Source organism: Neltuma alba, unplaced genomic scaffold, assembly GCF_004799145.2.
Source record: "Neltuma alba isolate B1F8T4 unplaced genomic scaffold, ASM479914v2 tig00012836_pilon, whole genome shotgun sequence".
Taxonomy (NCBI): domain Eukaryota; kingdom Viridiplantae; phylum Streptophyta; class Magnoliopsida; order Fabales; family Fabaceae; genus Neltuma; species Neltuma alba.
The window spans coordinates 264,784-288,677 of NW_021637225.1; the positions used below are offsets into that span (position 1 = coordinate 264,784).

At 36.7% G+C, this 23,894-nt stretch overlaps 5 protein-coding genes and 2 long non-coding RNA genes across 11 annotated transcripts; 5 read left to right on the forward strand and 2 right to left on the reverse strand.

Moving 5' to 3' along the window:
* Nucleotides 1-1,654: 1,654 nt before the first annotated feature.
* LOC114731568 (F-box protein At4g35930-like) lies at nt 1,655-4,223 on the forward strand. 3 transcript variants are annotated; one of them, XM_028918773.1, is made up of 5 exons: nt 1,655-1,773; nt 2,133-2,564; nt 3,306-3,380; nt 3,489-3,598; nt 3,670-4,223. In XM_028918773.1, the coding sequence occupies exons 2-5, from the start codon at nt 2,211-2,213 to the stop codon at nt 3,929-3,931; spliced, it is 801 nt and encodes a 266-aa protein (XP_028774606.1). In that variant the 5' UTR covers nt 1,655-1,773; nt 2,133-2,210; the 3' UTR covers nt 3,932-4,223. The 3 variants fall into 3 exon arrangements, with proteins under 3 accessions (XP_028774606.1, XP_028774607.1, XP_028774608.1); XM_028918774.1 differs by lacking the exon at nt 1,655-1,773 and adding an exon at nt 1,896-1,950; XM_028918775.1 differs by lacking the exon at nt 1,655-1,773 and adding an exon at nt 2,007-2,053.
* Nucleotides 4,224-4,599: 376 nt separating this feature from the next.
* LOC114731547 (GDSL esterase/lipase EXL3-like) lies at nt 4,600-6,192 on the reverse strand. The gene is made up of 5 exons (XM_028918754.1): nt 5,907-6,192; nt 5,672-5,802; nt 5,256-5,489; nt 4,891-5,146; nt 4,600-4,793 (listed from the first exon to the last, which is right to left on the reverse strand). Exons 1-5 carry the CDS (start codon nt 6,190-6,192, stop codon nt 4,600-4,602), a joined length of 1,101 nt encoding a protein of 366 aa, XP_028774587.1.
* A 1,481-nt stretch (nt 6,193-7,673) lies between these two features.
* Nucleotides 7,674-11,180, reverse strand: LOC114731548 (rac-like GTP-binding protein RHO1). The gene is made up of 8 exons (XM_028918755.1): nt 11,032-11,180; nt 10,585-10,779; nt 9,743-9,830; nt 9,547-9,656; nt 9,276-9,339; nt 8,391-8,455; nt 8,211-8,276; nt 7,674-8,121 (listed from the first exon to the last, which is right to left on the reverse strand). Exons 2-8 carry the CDS (start codon nt 10,681-10,683, stop codon nt 8,023-8,025), a joined length of 591 nt encoding a protein of 196 aa, XP_028774588.1. The 5' UTR covers nt 10,684-10,779; nt 11,032-11,180; the 3' UTR covers nt 7,674-8,022.
* A 2,261-nt stretch (nt 11,181-13,441) lies between these two features.
* Nucleotides 13,442-15,879, forward strand: LOC114731485 (L10-interacting MYB domain-containing protein-like). 3 transcript variants are annotated; one of them, XM_028918667.1, is made up of 3 exons: nt 13,442-13,534; nt 14,118-14,474; nt 15,190-15,879. In XM_028918667.1, exons 2-3 carry the CDS (start codon nt 14,118-14,120, stop codon nt 15,736-15,738), a joined length of 906 nt encoding a protein of 301 aa, XP_028774500.1. In that variant the 5' UTR covers nt 13,442-13,534; the 3' UTR covers nt 15,739-15,879. The 3 variants fall into 3 exon arrangements, with proteins under 3 accessions (XP_028774500.1, XP_028774499.1, XP_028774501.1); XM_028918666.1 differs by lacking the exon at nt 13,442-13,534 and adding an exon at nt 13,554-13,590; XM_028918668.1 differs by lacking the exon at nt 13,442-13,534 and adding an exon at nt 13,601-13,949.
* Nucleotides 15,880-17,937: 2,058 nt separating this feature from the next.
* On the forward strand, nt 17,938-18,826 carry LOC114731481 (uncharacterized). The gene is made up of 5 exons (XR_003738922.1): nt 17,938-17,976; nt 18,126-18,191; nt 18,302-18,353; nt 18,564-18,649; nt 18,764-18,826. It is a non-coding gene; the product is annotated as an uncharacterized LOC114731481 (long non-coding RNA).
* An 81-nt stretch (nt 18,827-18,907) lies between these two features.
* Nucleotides 18,908-19,408, forward strand: LOC114731480 (uncharacterized). Its single transcript, XR_003738921.1, has 3 exons — nt 18,908-18,942; nt 19,053-19,128; nt 19,246-19,408. It is a non-coding gene; the product is annotated as an uncharacterized LOC114731480 (long non-coding RNA).
* Nucleotides 19,409-21,794: 2,386 nt separating this feature from the next.
* LOC114731551 (L-ascorbate peroxidase 3-like) lies at nt 21,795-23,682 on the forward strand. The gene is made up of 9 exons (XM_028918757.1): nt 21,795-21,907; nt 22,138-22,262; nt 22,347-22,396; nt 22,516-22,581; nt 22,700-22,748; nt 22,858-22,940; nt 23,025-23,104; nt 23,176-23,278; nt 23,404-23,682. The coding sequence occupies exons 1-9, from the start codon at nt 21,795-21,797 to the stop codon at nt 23,566-23,568; spliced, it is 834 nt and encodes a 277-aa protein (XP_028774590.1). The 3' UTR covers nt 23,569-23,682.
* Nucleotides 23,683-23,894: the final 212 nt, after the last annotated feature.

Below are 23,894 nucleotides of genomic sequence, written 5' to 3' on the forward strand. Positions count from 1 at the left end.
AACGTCCTCCACGTATATTCTCTGTCACCTGTTAGGAATTCAGTCGCCTTGTGTTTAGGAATCACCTGTTATTTACAAACTCCCTAATGTATGACTTTATTTTTTAACACAAATAATTTAGATGAGTTATGTTTTCAGGTTCAGTGACTTTTACAGAGATATACACTTACAAATTACTTACTGACAAAATTTTCACATTGGCAGTATGATTCAAATTAATGATCTTGTGAGTTTTGGGCTGACTTTTTATCAGACCAGTTATTATTTTAATCCTTCCTGTACGATGGTATAATTCGGCAGGTTTTTTTTGAGTATTCAGGTGCTTTAAAAACTAGATAACTGTCTTATACATGCATCCACCCTTAATCCATTAAAAAAGACATCAGACACGTGCATTTCACGCACAAAGACAATATAGTTATATTAGTAATCCAGTCATTTCTACACGCTGTACAAACTGCTTTTCAAAGATTAAGAAAAACAGTTAAAATTATCTATAAACATACTCCCTCCGTTCCTTATTATAAGAGACATTTGATGCTTATGATATGTTCCTATATATAAGAGACACTTACAAGTTGTCTCTACTTTTTTGTGTTGATTTACTACTTTACCCATATTTATTATCTCCAACTCACACTCTCTCTCCTCCCACTTCTCTTTCTTTTAATAATTTAATTGTTCTCTCTCATGCTCTCTCTCCTTATTAATGAGGGCATTTTTGGAAAAAAATTATACTTTTTACACATTAATTGTTCTTAACTAATTTTAACTGTTTTTTTTTATCAACGTACTTCGGTTATTTGTCTCTTATAATAAGGAACGGAGGGAGTATTATTTTTATCACGGTTAAAGTTGCTTCGAAACCAAAGCCTTGGTTGCTTAGCAGGATCAATCTCACTTCTCACCTGTGGTGGTAAATACAATTCTACCCAAACGACAAAAAATAACATTAAAAGTTACTTTAAAATTGAAACATTTTTTTTCGAAAAGATAAATATAATTAATGGGAGGGAGTACTTTTCGGTTTGCATGGTATTGCTCCATCCGCAGGCATGCAATAGATGTGGTAAAGAGCGATGACTCACGGGTAAAGGCTGATTCCATAAAGGCCCAATTCCTACTTCCGCGCATTCATTCCCTCCCTCGTGCCCCTTGTCAAATCCATTTATCTTCTGTTGGCCAAAAAAAAAAAAAATCCATTTATTTTCCTAAAACTTCCCTGATCTCCAATTTCTTTCTTTCTTTTTTCCTATGCCCCATAACAGAGCGAATATATTTTAATATAATATGATCAGTAAATTATTTTTTGGCCAGAGATTAAAAAAATTGATAATAGATCTATTTTTATGCTTCCCTTTCAATTCAAATCACCAACCTCTCAATTTCCCTCTTCTAATTTTCTTTTGGCCATTCCCTTTTATGCTTACAAGTACTCTAATTTTGAAAATCAATCTATCATTTAACAATAAAAGTCAAAATTAATGCAGTTCTTCTTGTCCATCCAGTCCAACTTATCGAAATTCCCGCGGTCGGCAAAAATCAGGAATCCAATGACATTTGTTTGCGAGAGAGCTACAGTTCTTGGAAAATTTGGCGGGCACTAGAAGCAAATTCAAAAAAAGGAGCAAAGCGAACCCTACCTCCCTCATTGTCTTCCCTCCTCTCTGCCTCTCTCTTCCCCCCAACCTTCATGTTTGCCCTGTCGCTGTCTAACTCAAATTCCTATTTTCTCTCTCCAGAATTTCTGCGCAGTGCGACCTACTCTCCGAGGTAAGTCCCTCATAGCTTTTTCACTCCCTGGCTGATTTTGTGTTTGAATATTTAAATTAATCACTCGTCCCATGAAGTTCGCCGATAGTCTGATCTGGCTTCTACCTTCGTTATTTAGTCTCTATTAGGATTCTTCGTGGTTTCTACTTGCCGCTTTCTTTCGAGCTTATTAGATAGGTTCGTGGGAATCTCTAATATCTATTCACGCAAATTTCGTTTATTCTTTTTGATATTTGAGCTTGACCTTCAGGGTTTACTGAAATGATGATGGTTTGGCAAGGTGCTTCAAGTTTCTTCTGGAGTTTCCCTAGCCCATTTTTTCGACGTCATTGAAGGAATTTATTGTGGTTGTGTTTCAGGATAGGTTGATGGTAAATTAAGTAGAGCAAGGTCTTACGGCTGAGGCAACATCAATCGAGGCACACAAAGCGAAAAGCATGGGAAAGGTGTCTCCACAAAAGAAGAGTGGCAAGAGAACTAAACAAACAAGACCATTTCACAACTCAAGTGGCAAGTATCTGAAACCAGGTGCTCTTGCTCAGCTTCGATCCCATAAGTCGTCCACTGTCAAGTCTTACAGGAATTTTAGAAAGAAAAGAGTGGCGATCTTGCATTCGAGGAAAACAGAGAATAGTGTAGCACCTGAAAACAAAGTACATGATAAAAGCCCTTTGATGTTATCGCCAGTGAATTTGGCCAAACAAAATTATTTGTCTGCTACACCAAAGACTCCACGAATTGAAAATTGTCAATCAGATTCAAGGCTTGAGTCGCTTCCCATGGATTTATTGGTATGATTAGTGCACGTTTTCTTTCTTTGAAGTTCTGGATCGGTAGATCTATTATCTTCAAAATTATGATTTCACATCGTGTTGTGTCCTGTATGACTGCCTTGTGTATTCTTCATTCTCTTATATTACAAATGAAATCATGTTTGACTGTCTTTTGGATTTAAAAGTACGTTATATTTATTCATCCCCTGTCTCCGTTTTTAAGGAGCCCTATGAAGCAATGTGCTCTTATCTTCAGCCCCCTTTCTTAAAGATTGGGGGGGGGGGGTCTTTCATATTATCGTTGTTTGTGATGGACTGCTTCATTTCTTATTGCTTATCTCTCTTTATAGTGTTTTGAAGAACATAGACTTTATGTTTGCCATCGTTGTATGAGTTTACTGGATTGTGTTATCATCTAAATGACGACATTTGTTAATATGGACGGGGCCTAAGGTATTAATTAACAGGCTAAAGATGCACTATCTTCATGAAAAAAATGCATGAACACGCGCATTCAGACTTTTTTGTCCCTCACCAAGAAATAAGAGGGAGAAAAAGTTTGAATTACAATGTGTTACGGACAAACATGCCCCTGCATACAAAACTATATACTTAATGCTGTGAATCTCGTTTTTTCCTTTCCGTTTGGCTCTTTACTCGTCCAATTAGACTGCTGCAGTCAGCCGTGTATGCTTGCCATTTTCAACTCTTTTCGTCTTCATCTGTAGTGCTGACTTCCTTTTCCTTCACAAATTTGAGGTCAAAATATTGTGCCATTTGCACCATGACCAACTGAAGGCAGTCTTCCATGTTTCTCAAAGGATTAGAAAAGCAGTAAGTCTGTCTTTCTACTGTTTGGTATTCTTGCTTTAAGTGGTTGCTCTCCACAAGTGGTTCGTTTATTTGCAATCTCTGGTCATCACATGTTCTGTGTTATACAAGGTTTTGATAGCAAGGCAATTCCACTTCAATTATACGACCCCAGATCGCTCTCGCCAGGAAATGTTATGTACAACGACCCCCTGTCTCTCTGATCATTGGCCTTTTCTCTGGTAGGTATTTAACGCTTAAAGTTTCTTTCATTCTTGTGCACGTGTTTCTGATTTGTGGACTTAACATGTAGCAAGGGCGATGGGAAGAGTATGAAAATTTCAAGTCCGCACGCACCCAAAGCACCTAGGCATGGGCCACGACCGCCTTCTCGCCTAAAACTTTCGGAGATGCGGCAAGTTGCAGTTGTCCTTTTCAAGGAATCAGCATTCCCTTCTCGATGTATGATGCCATCAGTTTTACCAAAGCCCCTATCGAAAAGCTTGGCTTCTAATCGAGTTTTATTCTACGAGGATGAATTATGTCAGGCTGTTGCTCAGAACAAGCTTCGCTGATATAATCATGCCATATACATATACATCTTTTTCATCGCCTCATGTTTTTCTGCTGTATAGTTTCTGTCTCTAGTTTCTACGAGCAGTAGCGGTAAGAATAACAAGAATTCAATACTTGTGTATAGTGCTTTGTCTCCAGTTTCTTTTGGGGCATTTTAGTCGGCGTGTATATTTCAAATGTCTAAAATGACGAGAGTTATAAAATAGCCGGGGTTACTTTTTATATTACCAATACCTGTGTACGTCAAACAATTGCTTGTTGTTTCTGTATCGACACTTAGTTGCTCTTTCACTGTGGTATGAAATGCTCTGTTTTTGTGTTCCCGTACACATGCATGTTTTCCGAGTATCATACTATTTTCTCCCGCCGAAAATAAATCGGATACGTTTCTATTGCTTATTCACGGTATTGCACTACCTTTCAGAAATGCAAATGAGAAAAAAAGTTGAAATTTGAACTTTTATAGGATAGTATTTCTCTATAAAACTCTGTTCAAGGGGTTGCATCATGTGGCCATGCCCAACACCAGTCAAGATACATTAATGCCTCAGGAGATATTTGGTCAGTCGCTATGAAATTATTGGGCAAGGGAACCCGAATGACTATACTGCTAGAAAATCAAACCCCCCAACGAAGTAGCTGTTTCAATTAAGATTGGAAAAATTTTCTAAAAGAAGTCCTTAATTTTATCATCAAGCACCAGAGAACTAAGGGCATGATAGGCCTTCTCTGTAGGATGGTAACTGTCCCAGAATACGTAGTCTGAGGAGTTTGTGCACGTATTTATGCTGTAAGGATTGCACAAGATGCCGACCTCTATATTTCCTGTTCCACAGCACCCTTTGTTTGTCACTTTAAAACCTGAAACGCCACACATAAGAAAAGCAATCAGCGGATCAAGTCGCTTACAATCTGCAACTCTCGCCTTTTAGTGGTAGGGTAAGAGCACGAAGATTACCATATGTAAATGGGTTTTGAAGAAGTGTAAGCAAAGGGTTATAAACATCAAGATAGACAAGCCTTGACTCTGGAAACCTCTTGTTAAGGGCATCCATTTCAGAAGTGAGCTTGGAGTTGAAGAGAAGTGCTGCTAGGTTGGCATTGTATGAGCATTCTCTAAGGATGCCTCCTTCTATTGTTCTCTGTGACGGCATACACCCTATTGCTGTTATACCAAATACTCCAATTCTTCTAGCACCTATTCCATAAAGCTCCTGTGTTCCACTCAGGTTTTAATTTTTTTCCCCCCTTTTAGAATATAGAACACAAAATTTGAAGTTCAAAAATGCTCGGTAGGGAAAGATGGTTCCATAAAGCACACACCTGCAAGAAGTGTGAAGCTTGTGAAGCCATTAAGTCTGTATAAGATGGAATGTCATACTGGATTCGCCTAATTGGTGTTTGAACATAAGTATTGGCAATGTCATCACTTCCTATGCAGACTACGTATACGCTCTTTGATATTATAATCGCCGTTCTGCTTTCTCCAGCTTCATCCTTTATCTTCTTTATGTACTCCTTGAACATGTTCAGCTGATCTGATAAAGGTATTACAGACTTTCACAACAAACAGAGTTACAAAACTATGCAACACAAGTTCCTCAGATGCTTGCATTCAATGTTTGCAGAAAAAAACGATAACTTTGAAGATATTTCTTCCTTCTTAGCATCACAAAAAAATGAGAACTCAATAACAAACACAACCTGCTGAAAAACGTTATGCAGGGTTAGTTATATACCATTAATTCAGAAGTGATAGGGTCATATCCAGCACCACCGGAGGCGAAGCTTACACCGGTGAGGAGGTCTTGGAGATGCAGGCTTGGATCCAGATAAGCTGGCAAAAGCTTCTTGACACCAAATTTACCAGCTGAGAGAGAGCAGAAGAAGAAGAATGTGAGAAAAATGAGGGAGAAAATATCGATTATTTTCTGCACTAGTACCAAAAATAGAAAAGCATAAATGGGACACCACCTATGATGTCTGAGGGGACCAAACCATTGCTAAACCTCCCAGTCGGACGATTTCCCTCAGCGAAATCTCTACCGTATGGTGGGAAATTGCACTTGACGAGAGTGTTAATATAATTGTTGTTTCCTGGATCCACTATGGAGTCTCCAAAAGCAAAGACTGCTGGTATGGTTTCATTGTTTGGCAGGCTTACAACAGAGCCACTGTGTTCAAAGATGATAGCTATGGCAGAGAACCAAAGCATGGTTAAATGTATTTGAGAAAGAAGGTTCTGAAATAGAGGATCCATGTTGACAACACGAAAATGAACTTCTGTTAATTTGGATCTTTTTGAGTATTTTATAGGCGGGCAAAGCTTAATTTGACTGGGTTATCTGAGACGCACTTTACTTTAGAAATAAACGTAATTTGCATCCATTAGTAATGTTATTTGCAATCATAAGATTGTGCTCTCTAACGAAATCCAATGTTTGACAAGTATCTGTGCTCATCTGCAACTAAGGCCTGCTCATTAATTAATGGAAGATGAAGAGAATTATGTGGCAGCAATTCATGTAAAAAGGCTGAATCGTAAAATCTTCATGCCGCCCCTCTTGCATGATTGAACCTCCACTCATTTCAGCGTAATTCATAGTTTCCCTATGATTCATTCATATTATTATCCGGCCACCAAATGGTTTATAATAGCATAAATATTGCCATTTATATAAATTAAAAGCAAAAACTTTTCCCAATATTTTTGAAACAAAATTTGCTTAGATTTAATGCCTTTTAAATTTTTTAGGGATATTCGAATTGATTTTTTTTTTTGAAGTATCTGTATTTTTATCAACCCAAAACGAGAACTCTATAAATATATATTAGCAGAGAATATATTTTATTTCCCTTAAATGAGTCTTAATATTATTTTAAACATCATTTCAAAAATGCAATGAAAAATTTATTCTTTTAAAAACAAATAACGTTATCTTTAATTTCATTTAACGTGGTGGATTTTGTGCGTATTTTACCGTTTTATGTTTAATGTAAAAGATTTTGAATCAAGTAATTTTTCTTGAATTCTTGCCAGACAAGCCCTAATTACGCTTGCTTTTCACTGAATCAATCCATATTTATGAGTTAATATTCGTTATTTTATTAGGTGAGCACATCTTCACTTCTATTTTGTCATGCACTTTTTTTGAGGTTCTTTTGTTTTTGTTTTTTGCCAACACTTTTTTGTTCAGGGTTCAAAATCATATAATTCAATTTCAAATAATTATTAGTCAAATTAATTTTAATTTTAGGGAGAATCTAAAAAAAATATTTGAATTTCAGAATTCCAAATCAATTTTGTTCACTACATTTTAATAACAATTTATAACATTTGAAAACCAAATAATAACACATTTTTATAATCGTTCCCAACTTGAGATTTTAAAATATTTTTTCCAGATTTTTTCCTAATTTTAACTATAATTATGTACTTCTCAACACATCCAAAATATAAAGGAGTTTTATCACCAACATATATATATATATATATATATATTTGGCATCACACACATTTTTATATTCACACCTTACAACTTACAATTATCTGAAATTTGTGATAGAATCATTTATCTTAAATCCAGTAGCTTTCTGTTCCCATTTCTTCTTGGTGTCGGTCAACACCATTCATGTTCGTGAACAAATTTAAGTGACTGAGGAAAATACAAGGGAAAATTCCACGCTGCTTCAACAAGAAGAAGATCGCACCTTAGTACTAGAAACCTCTGTACAAAGACGAAGCCTAACACCAGAATACAAATTAATTAATTTAGATGTATATATCTTCAAGCAAACAAGGCTGTTCTCCTAACTGGGATATCCCAGTCTATTAATACATAAATCGAAACAGTAAGTTAAGAAAAAAAGCGGGGAACCATGAAATGCAAATTTGACAATTAGAGTTCACAACAATTCCTAGAAAGCAAAGAATCAAAACCACCTCATGCTTCAAGGAGATCTAGAGTACCGTCAGACCAACACCCATATAGATTCCCACTTCTTCAGCTGCAAATGAATGATTAAAAAGCAACAGGGGCAGAGAAACAGGCGGAACAGAGAGGGCTGTCCAATGTATACACCTAGTAAATCATAATATGGAACAGGCCTTTGCTTTATTTTTCTTTTTCTTCTGCTTTGGCGGTTGAAGAACAACTCTTATGGCTTGATCGAACACTGCCTTCACATTCTGCAGTAAATTCCAGATGAAAACTTCAAATCCAAGCACTTCAAATTTACTCACGTCAGATGAAAGTCAATAATAGACTCAACTAATACCTGCTGGGTTTTCGAACTGCATTCAATGTAAGCAGGTGCATTGATCAGCTTCCTAAGCTCTTCTCCCTTGGATGAAATTACAATGTCAATTTTTCTTTTTCTCCTTTCGATTAAAGGGCTTCCAAAGATATCCTAAATGTAAATAATATAATATCAACAAGCAAAATTGATCTTATGTACCTGAGCCGTGGTAATTGGTACAGCACCTGGATGGTCTATGAAGAACTGCTTATCATCCCGAAGGTCTGTCACAAGAAGAAATTTTAAGAACACAACTGAACTAAATAGATAGTAAAACCTCTTTACATAACACTGTCCAATATAATTCTATCTCTGGTCCAAATCATCCGCATAATTTTTCCAGAGTACACAACTCTATGTTTTCATTTTTTCCCCCATAATAATAATACAAAGTGTAAGAATGACGAATGAAGAAGAAATACAGAAACATTAACATAAGCCCAACACTGACAAGCATTTTCAGTGAAATGGATAATTCATCCACTCCACCACAACTCAAACACTACCAATCTTCTAAGCATTTTGCATTTAATAAATACTCCCGATACTAAAATGCTACAACATTGCGCTAGACTCCCCAGTGTGTTCAATCTAGTTATTCACAGGAAAAAAAAATTAAAAGGAAAATACATATCATGCTGACATGTCTGAAGATTAACATTGTCTAATTATTTAATGCTGATGCTGAGAAGGGACCAAAATCCAAAAAATTTGCAAAATCCACTATTTCAGGAATAAATGGGAAGGGGAAAAAAACCCAATAGAAAGGCATTAAAAGAAGCACAAAAAACAGCAGTTCATCACTGAGGAAAAAATGATCACAGAAAAATAAAAAATCATCCGTGTTGTTGATATTGGACAGTTCCAAGACATTAATCAAGAAGCTATCTAATCCAAAATAAGAAATTGCATGCAACCATAATAACCAAACCTAATGGAATTTGACGTCATATAACTTAGTTACAACAGAAAGAGCCGCTAAAATTAATAATTTATAAGCTGCAAGGAAGCAACTAAAAAGTCATGCTATTCATATAAACTCACCAAGCTTTGTGCCGACCAGAACTATGGGGACACCGGGTGCATAATGCTTCAACTCTGGAATCCACTGGAAACGAAACCAACGGATTAACAATGTAGATAACTTTAATAAAAAGACAGAATGCAGTATATTGTTCATTGCGGATCATAGTGAAACCAATGACATTCAAGTTCCAGGAGATAAGCACAAGAGTTCAAATGATTTAAAAAAAAACAAAAGAAAAAGAAAAAAGCGGATGATGCTTCAACTCCCAAATACCGAGGAGCATGGTACCTTTTTGGAAACATTTTCGTAACTGGCTTTGCTTATGAGAGAGAAAGCCAGTATGAAAACATCAGCACCACGGTAACTCAAAGGTCTTAATCTGTTATAATCTTCTTGTCCTGTTCCACAAAATAATAGAATAAAAAGCCAGAGAGAAGAAGCAATGTAAAATTGCAGCAATAAAAGAATAACCATGCAGCATTACCAGCAGTGTCCCACAAACCCAAATTAACAGTGCTTCCATTGACAACCACATTTGCACTGAAATTGTCGAAGACAGTTGGCACATAATCCTGTTTGTAAGCACATGTGAAAAAAGTAAAACGACAATGGTCTCCTTTTTCCAGTTAGCATACAAATATGAGATCAACACTTAATTTGCAGTTTATCCGTTAGTGTCATCAAAATATGCTTCTACTTTAAATAGGTAATCAAACCACCATTTCCCGTATTCTCATTCCTTTCAAATACAAACAGCACGGATAATTTGTTAAAACCTAAGATGCACGGACATTGATACAAATACAGGATGTGACACTAACTCTGACACAAACGCAACTCCTTTATGTAGTGTTCTTTATACATGCGTAAAGGCATAATCAAACATCATGATTACGACCCTAAATGCAGGTCAAAACAGGGTTTAATAACCATCAATTAATTTATTAAATAAATTCAAAGTGCTAATCATGTTGGGTTTAAGAAGCCAATGGTAAGTCGCAGAATAAACATACTTCGCATCACCACCCCAAGCTTCTTTGGCTTGTTTTGTTTTTGTTTTTGTTTTTTTGGGGGGGGGGGGGGGAGGCGTTGGTTCATGGTTTCATTATTACTGCCAAACTAACTTTCCAAAACAACAGGAGCAACCCCACAAACCATTTAATCCATGTTGCCAATCCCGAACTACCGTCCTTGAAAGAAAGAACACTTTTCTTCACCGCTCGAGTTTCTTCCCATTTCGTATAATTTAACATTCTCGTTGTAATGCCTCAAAAACCAAAATTTTAGTATCAGGCTCAAAAAAAGGAAAAAATAACAAGAGCTCACAGTGGGAAAGGTATTGCTGGTATAGGATATTAGCAAACATGTCTTGCCCACAGCTCCATCCCCAACAGTGACGCACTTTATGAACCTAGAAGCGCTCATCTTTGTTGAATATTGAAAGCCTCAGATCTTCGCCTGAGGACACGATCACACGCCCCTCTGATTTCTCCTTCTGATGCTTCTACTTCAATTGCAGATCTGTATGGAGCAAAACGCAAATGCAGAAAAAGTACAACCTTCCATAAATAAAGGAAAAGAAAAACAAAAGAATGCCCAAATGTTTTCGAACCCTAGCTGCGAAATGCCCAGAGTGAAGAATAACGATAAGATAGGAACTTGCAACGAAAAGAAAGAAAATTTTCAAGAAATTGGGAAACCCTAATGCTTATGGAGAAAGACAGAATTATTCATTGCGGTAAGCAGATGCAGATGAAAGAGAAAGAAACAAACCCCTTTGGCCGGGAAATTTTGCCGTTGAAGCGTTCGTTGAGCGAACCAATCTTCACCAACAATCCCCTCTCTGGTGGTGGTGCTATTGTTATTTTATTTATGATTCTCTAAACTTGTAAAATTTCCTTTTTTTGACAATTTTATATGACGACTTCGTCGCAAGCAAATTCGGCTCCCCTCAATGATAGGACCTTGTCCTCACTCTACTCACGGATTCGCTTAGCTTCCTTTTTTCCCCCTTTTATTTTTAACTTTTGTTTAATTGATTTTCTATCACAGGGTTGGCAAACCTTCTTGATAACGACAAAATACTGCATGAAAAGAATAAATACCAGTGTGATTGAAATAATAATATAATACAATAAAATACTGCTACTACAAAAGCTGCAGTAAAGAACAACATGAAGTAGAAGCACTGAGGAGGCAACAAAAATTATCGGACGGTGATAAAAATTCTTTATAAACATATTTTATATAAATTGAGATAAAAAATTTTCACACATTTATATTATATTTTATAAATTACTCAATGTTAATTCAGATTGTCATAAGCATATATAGGGCCTATTTGATTATTGATAAAAAAAAGTAATTTATTATCAATTTGGCTTTTAAAAAATTAAATTGGATAAAAATTAAATTGGGTGATGTAAATTGTGTTTAGATTAGATTTATAAAAATTAGTTTGTAAAAATTAGATTGGGTGAAAGGTTGTTTGAATTATGATTAAATAAAAGTAAGTTTAATTTGTAAAATTACCAAAATATATATTTTTATTAGATAATAAAAAATAAATTTATATAATACTATGAATTTAAATTAAGTTTAGTTTATAAAATTATCAACAAAAAGTATGATTTTTATTAAATAAAAAATGATTAAAAAATAAATTTACATAAAGTAATGAACTTAAATTATTATAATAGGAAAAAGAGCAATTTAATGAACGAAATATATTTTAAAAAATTAGAAATACTGTAAAAAGGTTTTTGTAAATAGAAAAGGATAAGAGTGAACGAGTGTGAGTGTGGCGGGGAAAACGAAACCGGCTTTCGAATTAGAGAATAGAGGCATAAGAGGGAGAGAAGAATATCTGATTACTCTAATTATTATTTTAGGGTTATTTCTCCAATCATAAGCACGGCGCATGAGCTCAAAACGTAGCTCAGCTTAGCTTATTCAAATCGCGCGTTGAATCTCACTTCCGGCCCACAAGTAAGATGAAATAAAAGTTCAACCAAACAGACTTAAATTTCTAAATATACTTCTAAGCTGAAATAAAGAGTTTCTGCACCTGTGACCGCTGAGGCAGACGGACGCATAATCATGCATCCTTGTTTCCTAGACGAGTGGTTAAGATTTAACTTATACAGTAGACAAATCTAATATAAATAGAGGTGGGCTTTTTACATAATCAAATAAAAATATTTATTAAACTTCAATTAAATGTAATGACGACGACACGAAAAAATATCTCTAAAATATGTAATTTTCATATTAGATCACACAGTGACATTATTCTTATAAAGTTTATAGAGATTTTCATCACATTAATTTTTGTTTGCCAGAGAACTATGCTGCCCTTGTACAAAAACCAAAAGAAAAATCTGTTCGCCATCCACAATAAAGCGACTTGGGAACAAGAAAAAAAAATTTTAATTATATAAAATAAAAAAATAAAAGTTTAGATTGTGATATTAATCTTAAGGTAAAGTCAATAACTAAGTGCAGCCCATCCTTTAAACAACACCAGCTAACATGGGCACAAAAAAAAAAAAACAAAAAAAAAAAAAGAGAAAACACTTCCACCGGTGAGGACCTTTGCTTCTATCGGACATTCAGTGGAAGAGGTGCTGGCTGGTGGAGAAGTCGTTCCTCCTTCATTCGTTGTGAGCGCTGATAAGTGGTTCTGGTATACTCTCGGATTTGATTTCTGCGATTCATGGTTTGGATAAATCACAAACAATTTCCTTTTTCTTAAGGAGATTTTGGTTTTTTTTATATTATATTTTTTTATACTTAATTTTTTTAACCTGTGTTTTATACTTAATTCATATGTTTATTTTTGGCCAAAAATATTCATATGTATGTCAAATAAAAATCATATTAAACTTTTTCTGTCATACGAAAAATATTTATAAATAAATCTAATTATTTTATTAATTTTTGTTCTCCTTTTTTTGGCCAATTATTTTTATTTTCCTTTAGTCCAAATCCTGAAAGAGCACGGAGTGACGAAAAATTTGAGCCGGAGGAACAAGTTCCGAGTTCCGACCAGCCATAAATAGTTTATTGATTTTTTTTTTGGCCAATAAATAGTTGATTGATTTTTCCTGTTTTAAAATAATAAACATTAACATAATGATAATAATCGATCATTCTATGTAACAGCACCCTTCCTTCCTTCCTTGCACCCTTTTTATCCAGTTTTTCCGCCCGTCGAGCGTCACCTAATTTCCTTCATCATACATAAAAGCCCGGCGATTGTGAAATTCCCAATAAAGTAAGTGGCTTTGGCGGTTTTGCCCGTCCAGGTTTATGACTAAGGCAGCTCTTCCGGTAAATTGAATTTTGTTTTTTAAATGTAATTCATTGCTGCTTGGGTTTGCTCATGACTCTTTCCCTTTGTCCAATCTCCTCTCCGTGGCTGTGGCTATTGCTTATTTGTGTTTTAGGCGTTTGTCTGGAGTCTGGATTTCCTTTTCCTTTCCGTCAACCAGAGTATTGATTCGGCCGCCGCACCGTTCTGTTTCTCGAATGTGCCCCTTTTCGGCGCTAACGAACGGAAACGGGGGAGGCAACTGCATCTCTTTCTTTTTCTTAATTTTTTTTTAAAAAATTAATGCGACGACTAAATTGGGTGGCAAACATATGGCCTGCTCGGGTTCTTCTTTTGTTTTGTGCGTGTTCTGTAGATAGTAGGCTTCATGCTCCCTGGCTGTTCTCGTTTACATTTACGGTTATTTGTTCTGGCCTCTTGCAATAGTAATTGAATCAGTCATTTGCGGTCATCTAGAAGCTATCGGTAACTCTTATATACATACAACTCTCTCTTTAATAGGCATTTTTTGTCTGTTAAATGGTAGATGGCAGGTCGAGTTACAAGATCAAGAAGACTACCACCTCAGCAGCAGGAACAGCAGTCAAGGGCTAGGTGGACCACATCGCTCACTAAGATACTTGTAGACCTGATGGTTGACCAAGTACATAAAGGGAATAAACAGAGCAACTCTTTTAACAAGAAGGCATGGAAATATATCTGTGATGAATTTTACAGCAAGACAGGTCTGAAATGGGATAAGGAACAACTCAAAAATCGTTATTCAGTATTGAGGAAGCAGTATACAACTGTAAAGTCCATTCTCGAACGAAGTGATTTTAATTGGGATGAAGCCACAGGATCTATTATTGCCGAGGAGGAAGTTTGGGCTGAATACATCAAGGTATGTGTCTTTCTCTTTTGTTTTATCGTCATCACATGTTAGTCGTTTGCTCAAGTCATGATTCCATTACGTGATCATTCCAATGTCCCTTTAGACTGATATCTTTTGTGGCAAGATTTCAGCGGTTTTGTTTTAACCAGAACATATCTTTTGTTGCCTGTTCAAGATGTATGGCTTCCTTCCCCAACTGAATCATTACTATATCTACTTTTACCAATCCATCTTTATCTTCTGTTCTCTCATTAGTTTTTCATGTCAATTTTTTTATCATGCATTACAAATTATGCACATCTGGTATTATATTTTCTGCTATTTCATCAACAGGTTGTTTGATCTTGCAATAACTTGTCACTCATTGTATTAAAGATTACAATCTCATTATCCAGTGTGAATTCTTCATATCATGCTATCGTCTTTTTCTGTAGGCCCAGAGAAAAATCGATCTTACTATCTCTTTGACCCTGTTTATTTTATGGGATGGATTTGTTTATATGGCTTCCCTTTGGTCCTCTGCACGTGGTTTTTTCAAGGCATCCTTTATTTAACATCCAGAGAGATTGATCAACTTTAATATGACTGCGGGCTGTTTAATTAGGAATTTTCTACTGTTAGGTTTGCGGTATTTGTGGCTATTTTTCGAGATATTTTCTTCTCCACTAAATTGTATATCTCCTTCCTTGTTTTCTCGGAAAATAATTCCTGACCACGCCGGCAGGAACATCCTGATGCGGAGACAATAAAAGGTAGCGGCTGCTCAATCTACAAAGACCTATGTACAATATTTTCTGAGCCAGCAACCAATGGCAGGCATGAATCCGTAGCCGCATCTGAGGGTGATGGTACTTCTAGGCCTTGTCCAGAGCCTATCAGCACGCAGCGAGAGGAGTCCTCTTCGGGATCTGAGGATGATGAAGATGATGATGATCCTGAAGCCATCCTACCTTCTACACCCATTGCAACATGTAACCGCAAAAGAGGACGTAAAGGAATCGACGATGCCATTGCGGGAGCCATACTGGAGATGGCAGCCGCTTCAAAAATGAGAGAAGCTGCGATAGAGCAGTATAATGCTAGATATAGCATGGCTGACTGTATAAAGGAATTAGATGTGATGCAGGGTGTTGAACGACCACTGTATTTTGCCGCTCTAAATCTGTTCAATAAACCTAACGCGAGGGAGATTTTCTTGTCTCTTAAAAGGGACAAACGTATAACTTGGTTGCGGGGCAAGTGTGCTGTTGCATCCAGTAGCAGCGCGGCTTGAAATAATTTTTTAAAAAAAATTTGTGTTTTTTTTTTGGTGGGGGGGGGGGGGATAGTATGATGTTTGCTCACACTCAGTTTTGTAAGATTTACTAGTTGAATAGTTGATGATGTCATATCGCAATGCTTTTGTTGCTGATAAGCCAGCACAAGAGGCAAGAGGCCTTCATCCAAAATTTCTGTTTGGCCGTTCTCCCATTCTGAGTTGTGCCTTAGTAATAAAAAGTAAACCTGCCCGTTGGGTCACTAACTTGGCCCTTAATGACGCCCGGTAACAATAGACCGCAACTGTTTTCCAGACAAAATGATAAAATAAATATGGAACAAGCCAACCGAGGCATACTATACCCTGAATTTGTAAAATAATACACAAGCTCTGAGGTCTTTTAACTGTCAAAACAAGATGTCTAATGGATGAGGAGCGCTTTGGGGATTGCGTGTGTGTGAGATATCTGAAACCGTATGAATTACAGAGAGATAATGTTTTTTTTTAATAAACTAAATAAAAGGAGGTTTAAAAAGGAGGTTTCCTTGAAACTAAATACTACCTCCGGTTCTAATTATAAGAACCAAAATAAAAATCAAACAGGATCTTATAATAAGAATCGGAGAGAGTAATATGTAAGTGGAAATATGTGCAACTCTGCTGTAAATAGAAACAGATTCATGAGGTTTACGAGTCCGACCTTGCGAGACCACAAATATTCGTGTATTTAGACTCTTTTTAAATAGAAATGGCAGCATGTCTGCCCGGCCAGTGAGACATATCCCACCTCTTATTGTGACTGTCAAATATATGACCTTAAAAGAATAAGAGATTGCGCAAATTACTGATTATAGAATTTGTGTTTGATAAAGAAATAAAATAGTTTGTTAGTCACAGACAAGATTACGGATTAAAGAATCAGTTTACTTTGACGCACAACAAGTTAAGAATTTCTTTTATTTTTATTTTTTATGACAAAGCAAAGAATTTGCATTCTATGTGTGCCGCATCGCGCAGCAACTGCGCTGATGATGACGACGCAGAATAATGGGACATCATTGTGTCAATGACGACACTGATGATCATATCCTTTCTCGTAGTTCTTCTATGCATTCTTTTTTCCAGCTTAAACAAGTCTTAAAATTATAGATATGGTCATAATTTATATACGCACATAAACTAAACAATATAAAACATAATTTTCAACTCATTTGATAATCGTTATGTAATGGCCAATACATGCAAGTAATGTATATGGATACCCATTATTCGCCTTCTACGAGGAAGCATGAAACGAGGATGCTCCCTGGACCATGCTTCAGATCTTCTTCTTTTTTCTTTTTTCTTTTTTGCGACAACGCTTCAGATCTTTACGTAAAGGAAAAACATAATATGCTTTGCCCTTGCCCCCTAATAATATGTGGCATCAAAATTCATTTTTTATTTAATTAAATTATATGACAAGCGAAAAAGTATTCATGAAAAAATCTCAGACACGAATGGATAACCTGAAACGCAAATAAAACATATAATATGCTTTCCTTCGTTTTGGTTGGTAACAAGAAGAAGATGGAACAAATGCTTTTCTTGATTTGCTTCATGGAAGCACCCAAAACCATGCGCAGAATTCTGCGGCGAATGATTATAAATACTACCCTGCCACCTTCTAAATTCTTCACGCAATAACAAATCCAAAATCCCTCTCCTCTGCCACAAATATATCCCCCCACTAACTGCAGTCACAGATGGCGCCCCCCCAAGTTAATGATGAATATCGCAACCAAATCAAAAAGGCCAGCGAAGAACTTGACAAACTCCTCTCCAAGAACAAGCATTACGCTCCTCTCATGCTTCGTTTGGCGTAATTTCCGACTTATGATCGATACATATTATTGGCGGTTTACATATGCATATTTGCGTGATGCACGCGTTTATAATTCTGTACGGAGATTCTATATATATATATATTGATTTGTAGGTTGCATGACGCTGGAATTTATGGTCTTGATATTGGTGCTGACCATTATTTGATAAAAAGAGGTCCCAATGGTTCAATAAGAACTTCCAAGGAGCTAAGTCATCCCTCAAATAGTGGCTTGAAAACAATCGTGGACCTTTGCGGTGAGTTTTCTTCTTGGGTTTATTTTTACAGATGTCGCGGAGCCTTGCTTTTTAATTTGTTTTCTTCTGAGAGCAGACGGAGTGAAGAATGATAATAAATGTGAGAAAATCACATATGCGGACCTGTACCAGGTGATTTTAATCCTCTAAACTTCTCCTAATATCACCATTTTGTTGACATATGCGTACTGTTACAATGATGAGAAACAAGATGAGGGTTCAAGATTTTCAACTAAACTGGTAACGTTGTGCGTGCATGGTTGATTTTATATATACTTTAGCTTGCTGGAATTGCTGCTCTTAAGATCACCGGCGGCCCAAAAATTGAATTTGTTCCCGGCAGAGAGGTACTGCAGATACATACTATCGTCCATCGTTACAAGTTGTTGTTTCATATATTTTAAATTGATTTCATACACGGCGCGGCTCAATGAATCTATATTCTTCTCCTTTATAGGATTCTATGCAGGATCCAGAACAAGGCGGGCCACTTAAAGATAAGACGCTAGGTGATTCCACCTTGACTGTGACTTTATGATAATATCATCAACTGATATTTCATAGATTATTATTATGATATATAGTTTTCTCTGTAAGTAGCAATCTTGGCCAAGGAGTAATTCTATTATTAGTTGGTCATGCTACATATATATCGCCGTGGCAGATGAGATTTTGTAAGTGACTGATTGATACTACTGGGCATATATATGTGGTTTCAGATGAATCAGTACTGGAGAAAATCACAAAACGCATGGATCTTGAAGAAAAACACATGGTGGCATTGGTTGGCGGCCTCTGCCAATGGGTAAGACGCAAAATATAGTGAAGCGTTCATGTTAAATCTCCTTTATCATGTATACCACTACACTTAATTATCGTACATACTCGTAATAAATTCATTGTTTAACTAATTGATCAGGATCAGCAACTTAAAAGCGCAGGCCAAGAGAAAAAGGCTGATGAAAGCGAAGGCCAAGAGGAAAAGGCTGATGAAAGCGAAGGCCAAGAGAAAAAGTCTGATGAAAGCAAAGGCCAAAAGAAAAATTCTGATGATAAGAAAGCACAAGACAGCTACCAGTTTGGCAATTTGTATTTCAAGTAAGCCATGTTAAGAAGATTGGGTAATGATTATCACCAAGATATATATATATATATATATATATATATGTATAGCATGCGGTATAGTAATCTCAGGCAACTCTTAACAGGGGTCTGCAGGAGAGGGAGCGGGATAACCCTTTATTAAAGAGTGGATTCCGCAAGTGGGCAGACACTTATGCACAGGTAAGGTATTAATGATGTTTTGGCAAAGCCAAGGAGTTGTGTTGAATACTAATGAACGAACGAACGAAGTAAAGTATGAATGGTGAGTCGGGTTGAAATTAATAAACTTTGGTGCAGTTTGAGGGCACATTCAGGATGGATTATGCTGCGGCGCACAAGAAAGTGTCGGAGCTAGGCATGAACGCAGCAACGTCAGGGAAGGGAGGCACACGAACTGATCAAAAGTCTTCAGCAACTGGCACTGGGAATCGTGCCAAGTTGGTGCAGCGCATCGGAATTGCTGTTGTCACCACCGCCATCATCATCGGTTTCTTCCTCAGCAGAAGAAGCAAGTGAATAACCCATCACGCACTCCTATATATATATATATATATATATATATATATAGATATATAACTTGTTCCTCCTTCCCAATTATTTGGGCGTCCTTGTTCGCCAATAATAATGTAAATCCTTTAATAAGATGAGTCTTTGAAATACTCCTCCGATCCTATTTATAAGACATTTCTAACATGTTTTACATAGATTAAAAAAAAACCTTAAATTTCATTAACTCTCATTTAAAATTTAATAACTTTCTAACTTTATCTTTATTTAATATACATTATACCTCATATAAATAAAGTCAACATAATAATAAATAGGGGATAAAATTGTATACTTATACAAAAAGTTTCTCTCAGTGCTTTATAAATAGAATTAAAAAATATCTTCTCTCTATCCTAAATAATAGGACCAGAGGAGTAAAATTTTAGAATATATATGCACATTCTCTATGCTCTCTCTCTCTGTGTGGAATATATATATTGCTTCTTTTTGAACTATTCCCTTTATTACTGGACTCTTGTAGCGGCAAAATAAGAACAAGGCACTAATTTTGTTAACACATAGAGTGAGTGATTGCTTCAATTCAAATGAATTACATTCATTGTCCCCCAAATCAATGATTTACACACACACACACGTGCCTTTGTCACAAGGTGATGAAGTATATATAAATAATTGAAGGGGCAGGAACAAATAAACTCATTAATCAAAATTTTGATTGAGTAATGTGAGACTTGCTAGCATTGCCTCGAAAAGTTACAAAAGCTTTCCAAATCAACATAGTGTATATAAACCTAGCTAGCCTGTATCTGTTGAGAAGTGATTATCTGTACTATATTTCTGAAACAAATAATTTCAAGTGAAGTTATGACTCACGTCAGTTCGACGACTAAGAATGTTGATCAATTAATATTCGCTCTTTCTAGCTGGTTTCATAAAATTTTCTCATATGTCGCCCCTTGCTCGTCAATTTGGTTTTGTTGGTGAACATAGCATTCTTCTGGGGCCTCATCTATGTCTCTTAATTATGGTACGGAACCGAAACATCGAATCGTTGTGTTTTAGGCGCTAACTCAAGGGTTGAGAGAGAATCGATTCGTTCGTGGATGCTTGTCGAGAGAGCGAGATGGAAAGAAGAAATGCCTTTGCTTGATTCCATGCAAACTAAGTTTGTCACAACAGATTAGACTCCTTATAATGCCTCTCTTGCTCCTAACATCGGTAATCTCTCTGCACTCTCACTTCGATCCATTGCCTTCCTCTCTCGTTGCTTTGAAAATGGCGGCTCCTCCATCATGTCAACCAAATCGAAAAGGTCAGTCATCTGCAGCCAGAACTGTGCTCTTATCATGCTTCCTTTGGCGTCAATGCTTCCATCTTCCTTTCTCACCACATGCTCCATCCCTTTGGTTGCAGAGGCCAACTTAAAAACAAACAGCAAAGAAAGAAATGAGCCAACTTAAAAACAAACAGCAAAGAAAGAAATGAAATAATCAAGAGTATACATGTAATGACCTGTGTAAGTAATGTACATATCGGTACTGTATATTATTCGCCTTCTCAGAGGAAACATGACAAACAACATACTTCCTCCACTATGTGTTTCAGTTTTTCACGTAAAGAGAAAACATAAATATATAAATTGAAACATAACTAAGATATTACAAATAACTAATTTAACTTATTTTCTTAATCTCCTCAAATTAGTTAACTAGCTTTTATAATTAGAACCGGAAGCAGTATAACTTAGGGCCTGTTGACCATCATGTTGGACACCATTTTATAACCATATTTCATGTAAATTAAGACAACTCATTTTATACAAATCTTATAATTAGGACCACGATTGTCTAGGAATGTTGATTTTTTTTTTTTTTGACAACAAGAATGTTTTTTTTCATTCTGGTGCACGGCAAAAGGAATGTTGATTACTTGATATTGGCTCTTTCTAGTTTCATAAAATCTTCCCACATAGGCATATATTACTCTTGCCTCGTCAATCTGGTTTTCTTGGTGGACCTAGTTCCAACATTTCTTCAGGGGTCAGGCCAAGTTTTCTTCTATGTCTTTTATGGCGTGGGCCCGAAACCGAGTTGTGTTTTAGGCGCTAACAAGGGGAGAAAAAAGAGGGAGGGGAGGAATCGATTCGTTTCGTGGAAGCCTGTCGAGTGAGGAGGGATGGAAAGAGGAAATGCCTTTACTTGATTCCATGCAAACCAAAGACCATTCTCTTCAAGTTTGTCATAACGTACTCCTCATAATGCCTCTCTCGCGCCTTCAAACATCAGAAGTCTCTCTGCACTTCACTTCCATTGCCTTCCTCTCGCGTTGCTTTTCAAATGGCGGCTCCCCGTGTTGACTCTGATTATGTCAAACAAATCGACAAGGCACGTCGCGACCTTCGCGCTCTCATCTACAGCAAGAACTGTGCCCCTCTCATGCTTCGTTTGGCGTAAATGCTTCCTTCTTTGTTTCTCACCATGCTCGATCATCCCTTTGGTTGCAGAGGCCAATTTTTTTCTTTTCTTGAGAAAGAAATGAAATAATCAATTGTTCGCCGTGATTTTCGTTGCTCTAAATATTAGTTTCCGATTGATTAGTCGACGCATTTGAAGTAAATTCCGGCCCGTTACATGTTTATAATATTTTATCGGAGATTGATGCGACTCTATATATTTGCAGGTGGCATGACGCTGGAACCTACGATGCAAAGACAAAAACAGGAGGTCCTAATGGGTCAATCAGAAATGAGCATGAGTTGAAACACGACGCAAACAATGGTTTAAAACTAGCCGTGGAACTCTGCGGTGAGTTTGCTTCCTTAATTCACTTGATCCAGATGCATTTTTACCCATTTCACCCATACTATATTCGGAATTTTTTGACAACAGAGGACGTGAAGGTCAGACATCCAAGAATCACATATGCCGATCTTTACCAGGTGATTTCAATACTTTAAAGTGCTATAAAGAACTATGGTTTGTCATAAGGATTTTAAACTGGGGTTGTACATGCTTAGTCACATATGGACTAACTTATATGATCGAGTTTGGGTTTTAGCTTGCTGGAGTTGTTGCAGTAGAGATCACAGGGGGCCCAACAATTGGCTTCATTCCAGGCAGAAAGGTAAGGCCATGGCAGACCAAAGTACTAACTCCAGGATAGAATCAATAATTAGGCGTGGGGATTCTCTTTGTCCCATTAATTAGCGGCCGCTGAATAACTCTGTTCTTTTCTTGATCAGGATTCATCGATATCCCCTGACGAAGGGCGGCTTCCAGATGCAAAACTAGGTAGTAATAATCTCTACTTGATTCAACAATCGCTGTCTGTATGAATTCAGATCCTCTTGTTGGTTTTTTGGTTGATTGATTTAACTGTACCGTGATGGTATGACCTCAGGTGCAGCACATTTAAGGGATGTGTTTTATCGCATGGGTCTGACTGATAAAGATATTGTGGCTCTTTCCGGAGGCCACACACTGGTAATACAATGAAGTATCCAAACTACTTAATCATATTAGAGGAAGAACACTTTGAAATTCATTATTTGGATTTTAATGAACCAGGGCAAGGCACATCGAGAACGGTCAGGCTTTGAAGGACCATGGACAAGGGACTATATGAAGTTCGATAATTCGTACTTTAAGTAAGCCGCTGAACCTGAGGCGATGAGAATTAACAACTGTTATAGTGTATGAGAATTGAAATTGCGTGCAGGGAATTGCTGAGAGAGGAGCCAAGCGAATTATTGAAGCTCCCCACAGACAAGGCTCTAGTGGAGGATCCTGAATTCCGCAAGGATGTCCAGCTTTATGCCCAGGTAATTATTAAGCGCCAAAGAGCCTGAAATTGAGACCAAGGAAAAAAAACAAAAAAAAGGGAAAAGGTTGCTTTCTTTATTTTGCCTAGGGACTTGTGCTGATGATTTCTAGTTTGTTGCTGTAGGACGAGGATGCTTTTTTCGCAGATTATGCCGCTTCCCACAAGAAACTCTCAGAGCTAGGCATGAAGCCTTCTCAGGATCGTCTCACGCTGGCGAAGGGTATTGGGCTTGCCGTTGCCAGCACCGCCATCATCCTCGGTTTCTTCTGGACCAGGAGAAGCAACTGAACACCACCCACTTCCCAATAATCTCATTTTCATCGATGTGTGACTCGTCAATAAGATGAATTGTCTTTGAAGTAAAATTTCAATATCTTTCTGCACATTCTTTATATTAACTCTCTCTCTCTCTCTCTCTCGACCATTCATTTTATATTGTGTTTTTACTCGAGTGCGCAAACGACTGGCTAATCAGGCTGCTAAAGGATTTACTTCGAAAAGTTATTTATGGTAAAAAAGGATTTAAGATTCATTTTCAAAACCCAGCTCTTTTAATTTACATAAAATTTAAGTGTTAAAAATTTTGCTTGTGGTTAATTAAAATGAAAAAAAAT

Bases quoted from the DNA above. Each gene is read 5' to 3' on its own strand.
- LOC114731568 (XM_028918773.1), top strand. From the start codon at position 2,211: ATGGGAAAGGTGTCTCCACAAAAGAAGAGTGGCAAGAGAACTAAACAA. The intron at 2,565-3,305 runs GTATGATTAGTG...CACAAATTTGAG, and splicing joins CGCTTCCCATGGATTTATTG to GTCAAAATATTGTGCCATTT. The intron at 3,599-3,669 runs GTAGGTATTTAA...CTTAACATGTAG, and splicing joins GATCATTGGCCTTTTCTCTG to CAAGGGCGATGGGAAGAGTA.
- LOC114731547 (XM_028918754.1), bottom strand. From the start codon at position 6,192: ATGGATCCTCTATTTCAGAACCTTCTTTCTCAAATACATTTAACCATG. The intron at 5,147-5,255 runs GTGTGTGCTTTA...AGTGGAACACAG, and splicing joins AAGCTTCACACTTCTTGCAG to GAGCTTTATGGAATAGGTGC. The intron at 4,794-4,890 runs GTAATCTTCGTG...GTGGCGTTTCAG, and splicing joins TCAAAACCCATTTACATATG to GTTTTAAAGTGACAAACAAA.
- LOC114731548 (XM_028918755.1), bottom strand. From the start codon at position 10,683: ATGAGCGCTTCTAGGTTCATAAAGTGCGTCACTGTTGGGGATGGAGCT. The intron at 9,657-9,742 runs GTAATGCTGCAT...TTTGTGGAACAG, and splicing joins GGGTTTGTGGGACACTGCTG to GACAAGAAGATTATAACAGA. The intron at 8,122-8,210 runs GTATTAGTTGAG...AATTTACTGCAG, and splicing joins GCAGTTCGAAAACCCAGCAG to AATGTGAAGGCAGTGTTCGA.
- LOC114731485 (XM_028918666.1), top strand. From the start codon at position 13,570: ATGACTAAGGCAGCTCTTCCG. The intron at 13,591-14,117 runs GTAAATTGAATT...GTTAAATGGTAG, and splicing joins TGACTAAGGCAGCTCTTCCG to ATGGCAGGTCGAGTTACAAG. The intron at 14,475-15,189 runs GTATGTGTCTTT...CCACGCCGGCAG, and splicing joins TTTGGGCTGAATACATCAAG to GAACATCCTGATGCGGAGAC.
- LOC114731551 (XM_028918757.1), top strand. From the start codon at position 21,795: ATGGCGGCTCCCCGTGTTGACTCTGATTATGTCAAACAAATCGACAAG. The intron at 22,749-22,857 runs GTAGTAATAATC...GTATGACCTCAG, and splicing joins GCTTCCAGATGCAAAACTAG to GTGCAGCACATTTAAGGGAT. The intron at 23,279-23,403 runs GTAATTATTAAG...TTGTTGCTGTAG, and splicing joins ATGTCCAGCTTTATGCCCAG to GACGAGGATGCTTTTTTCGC.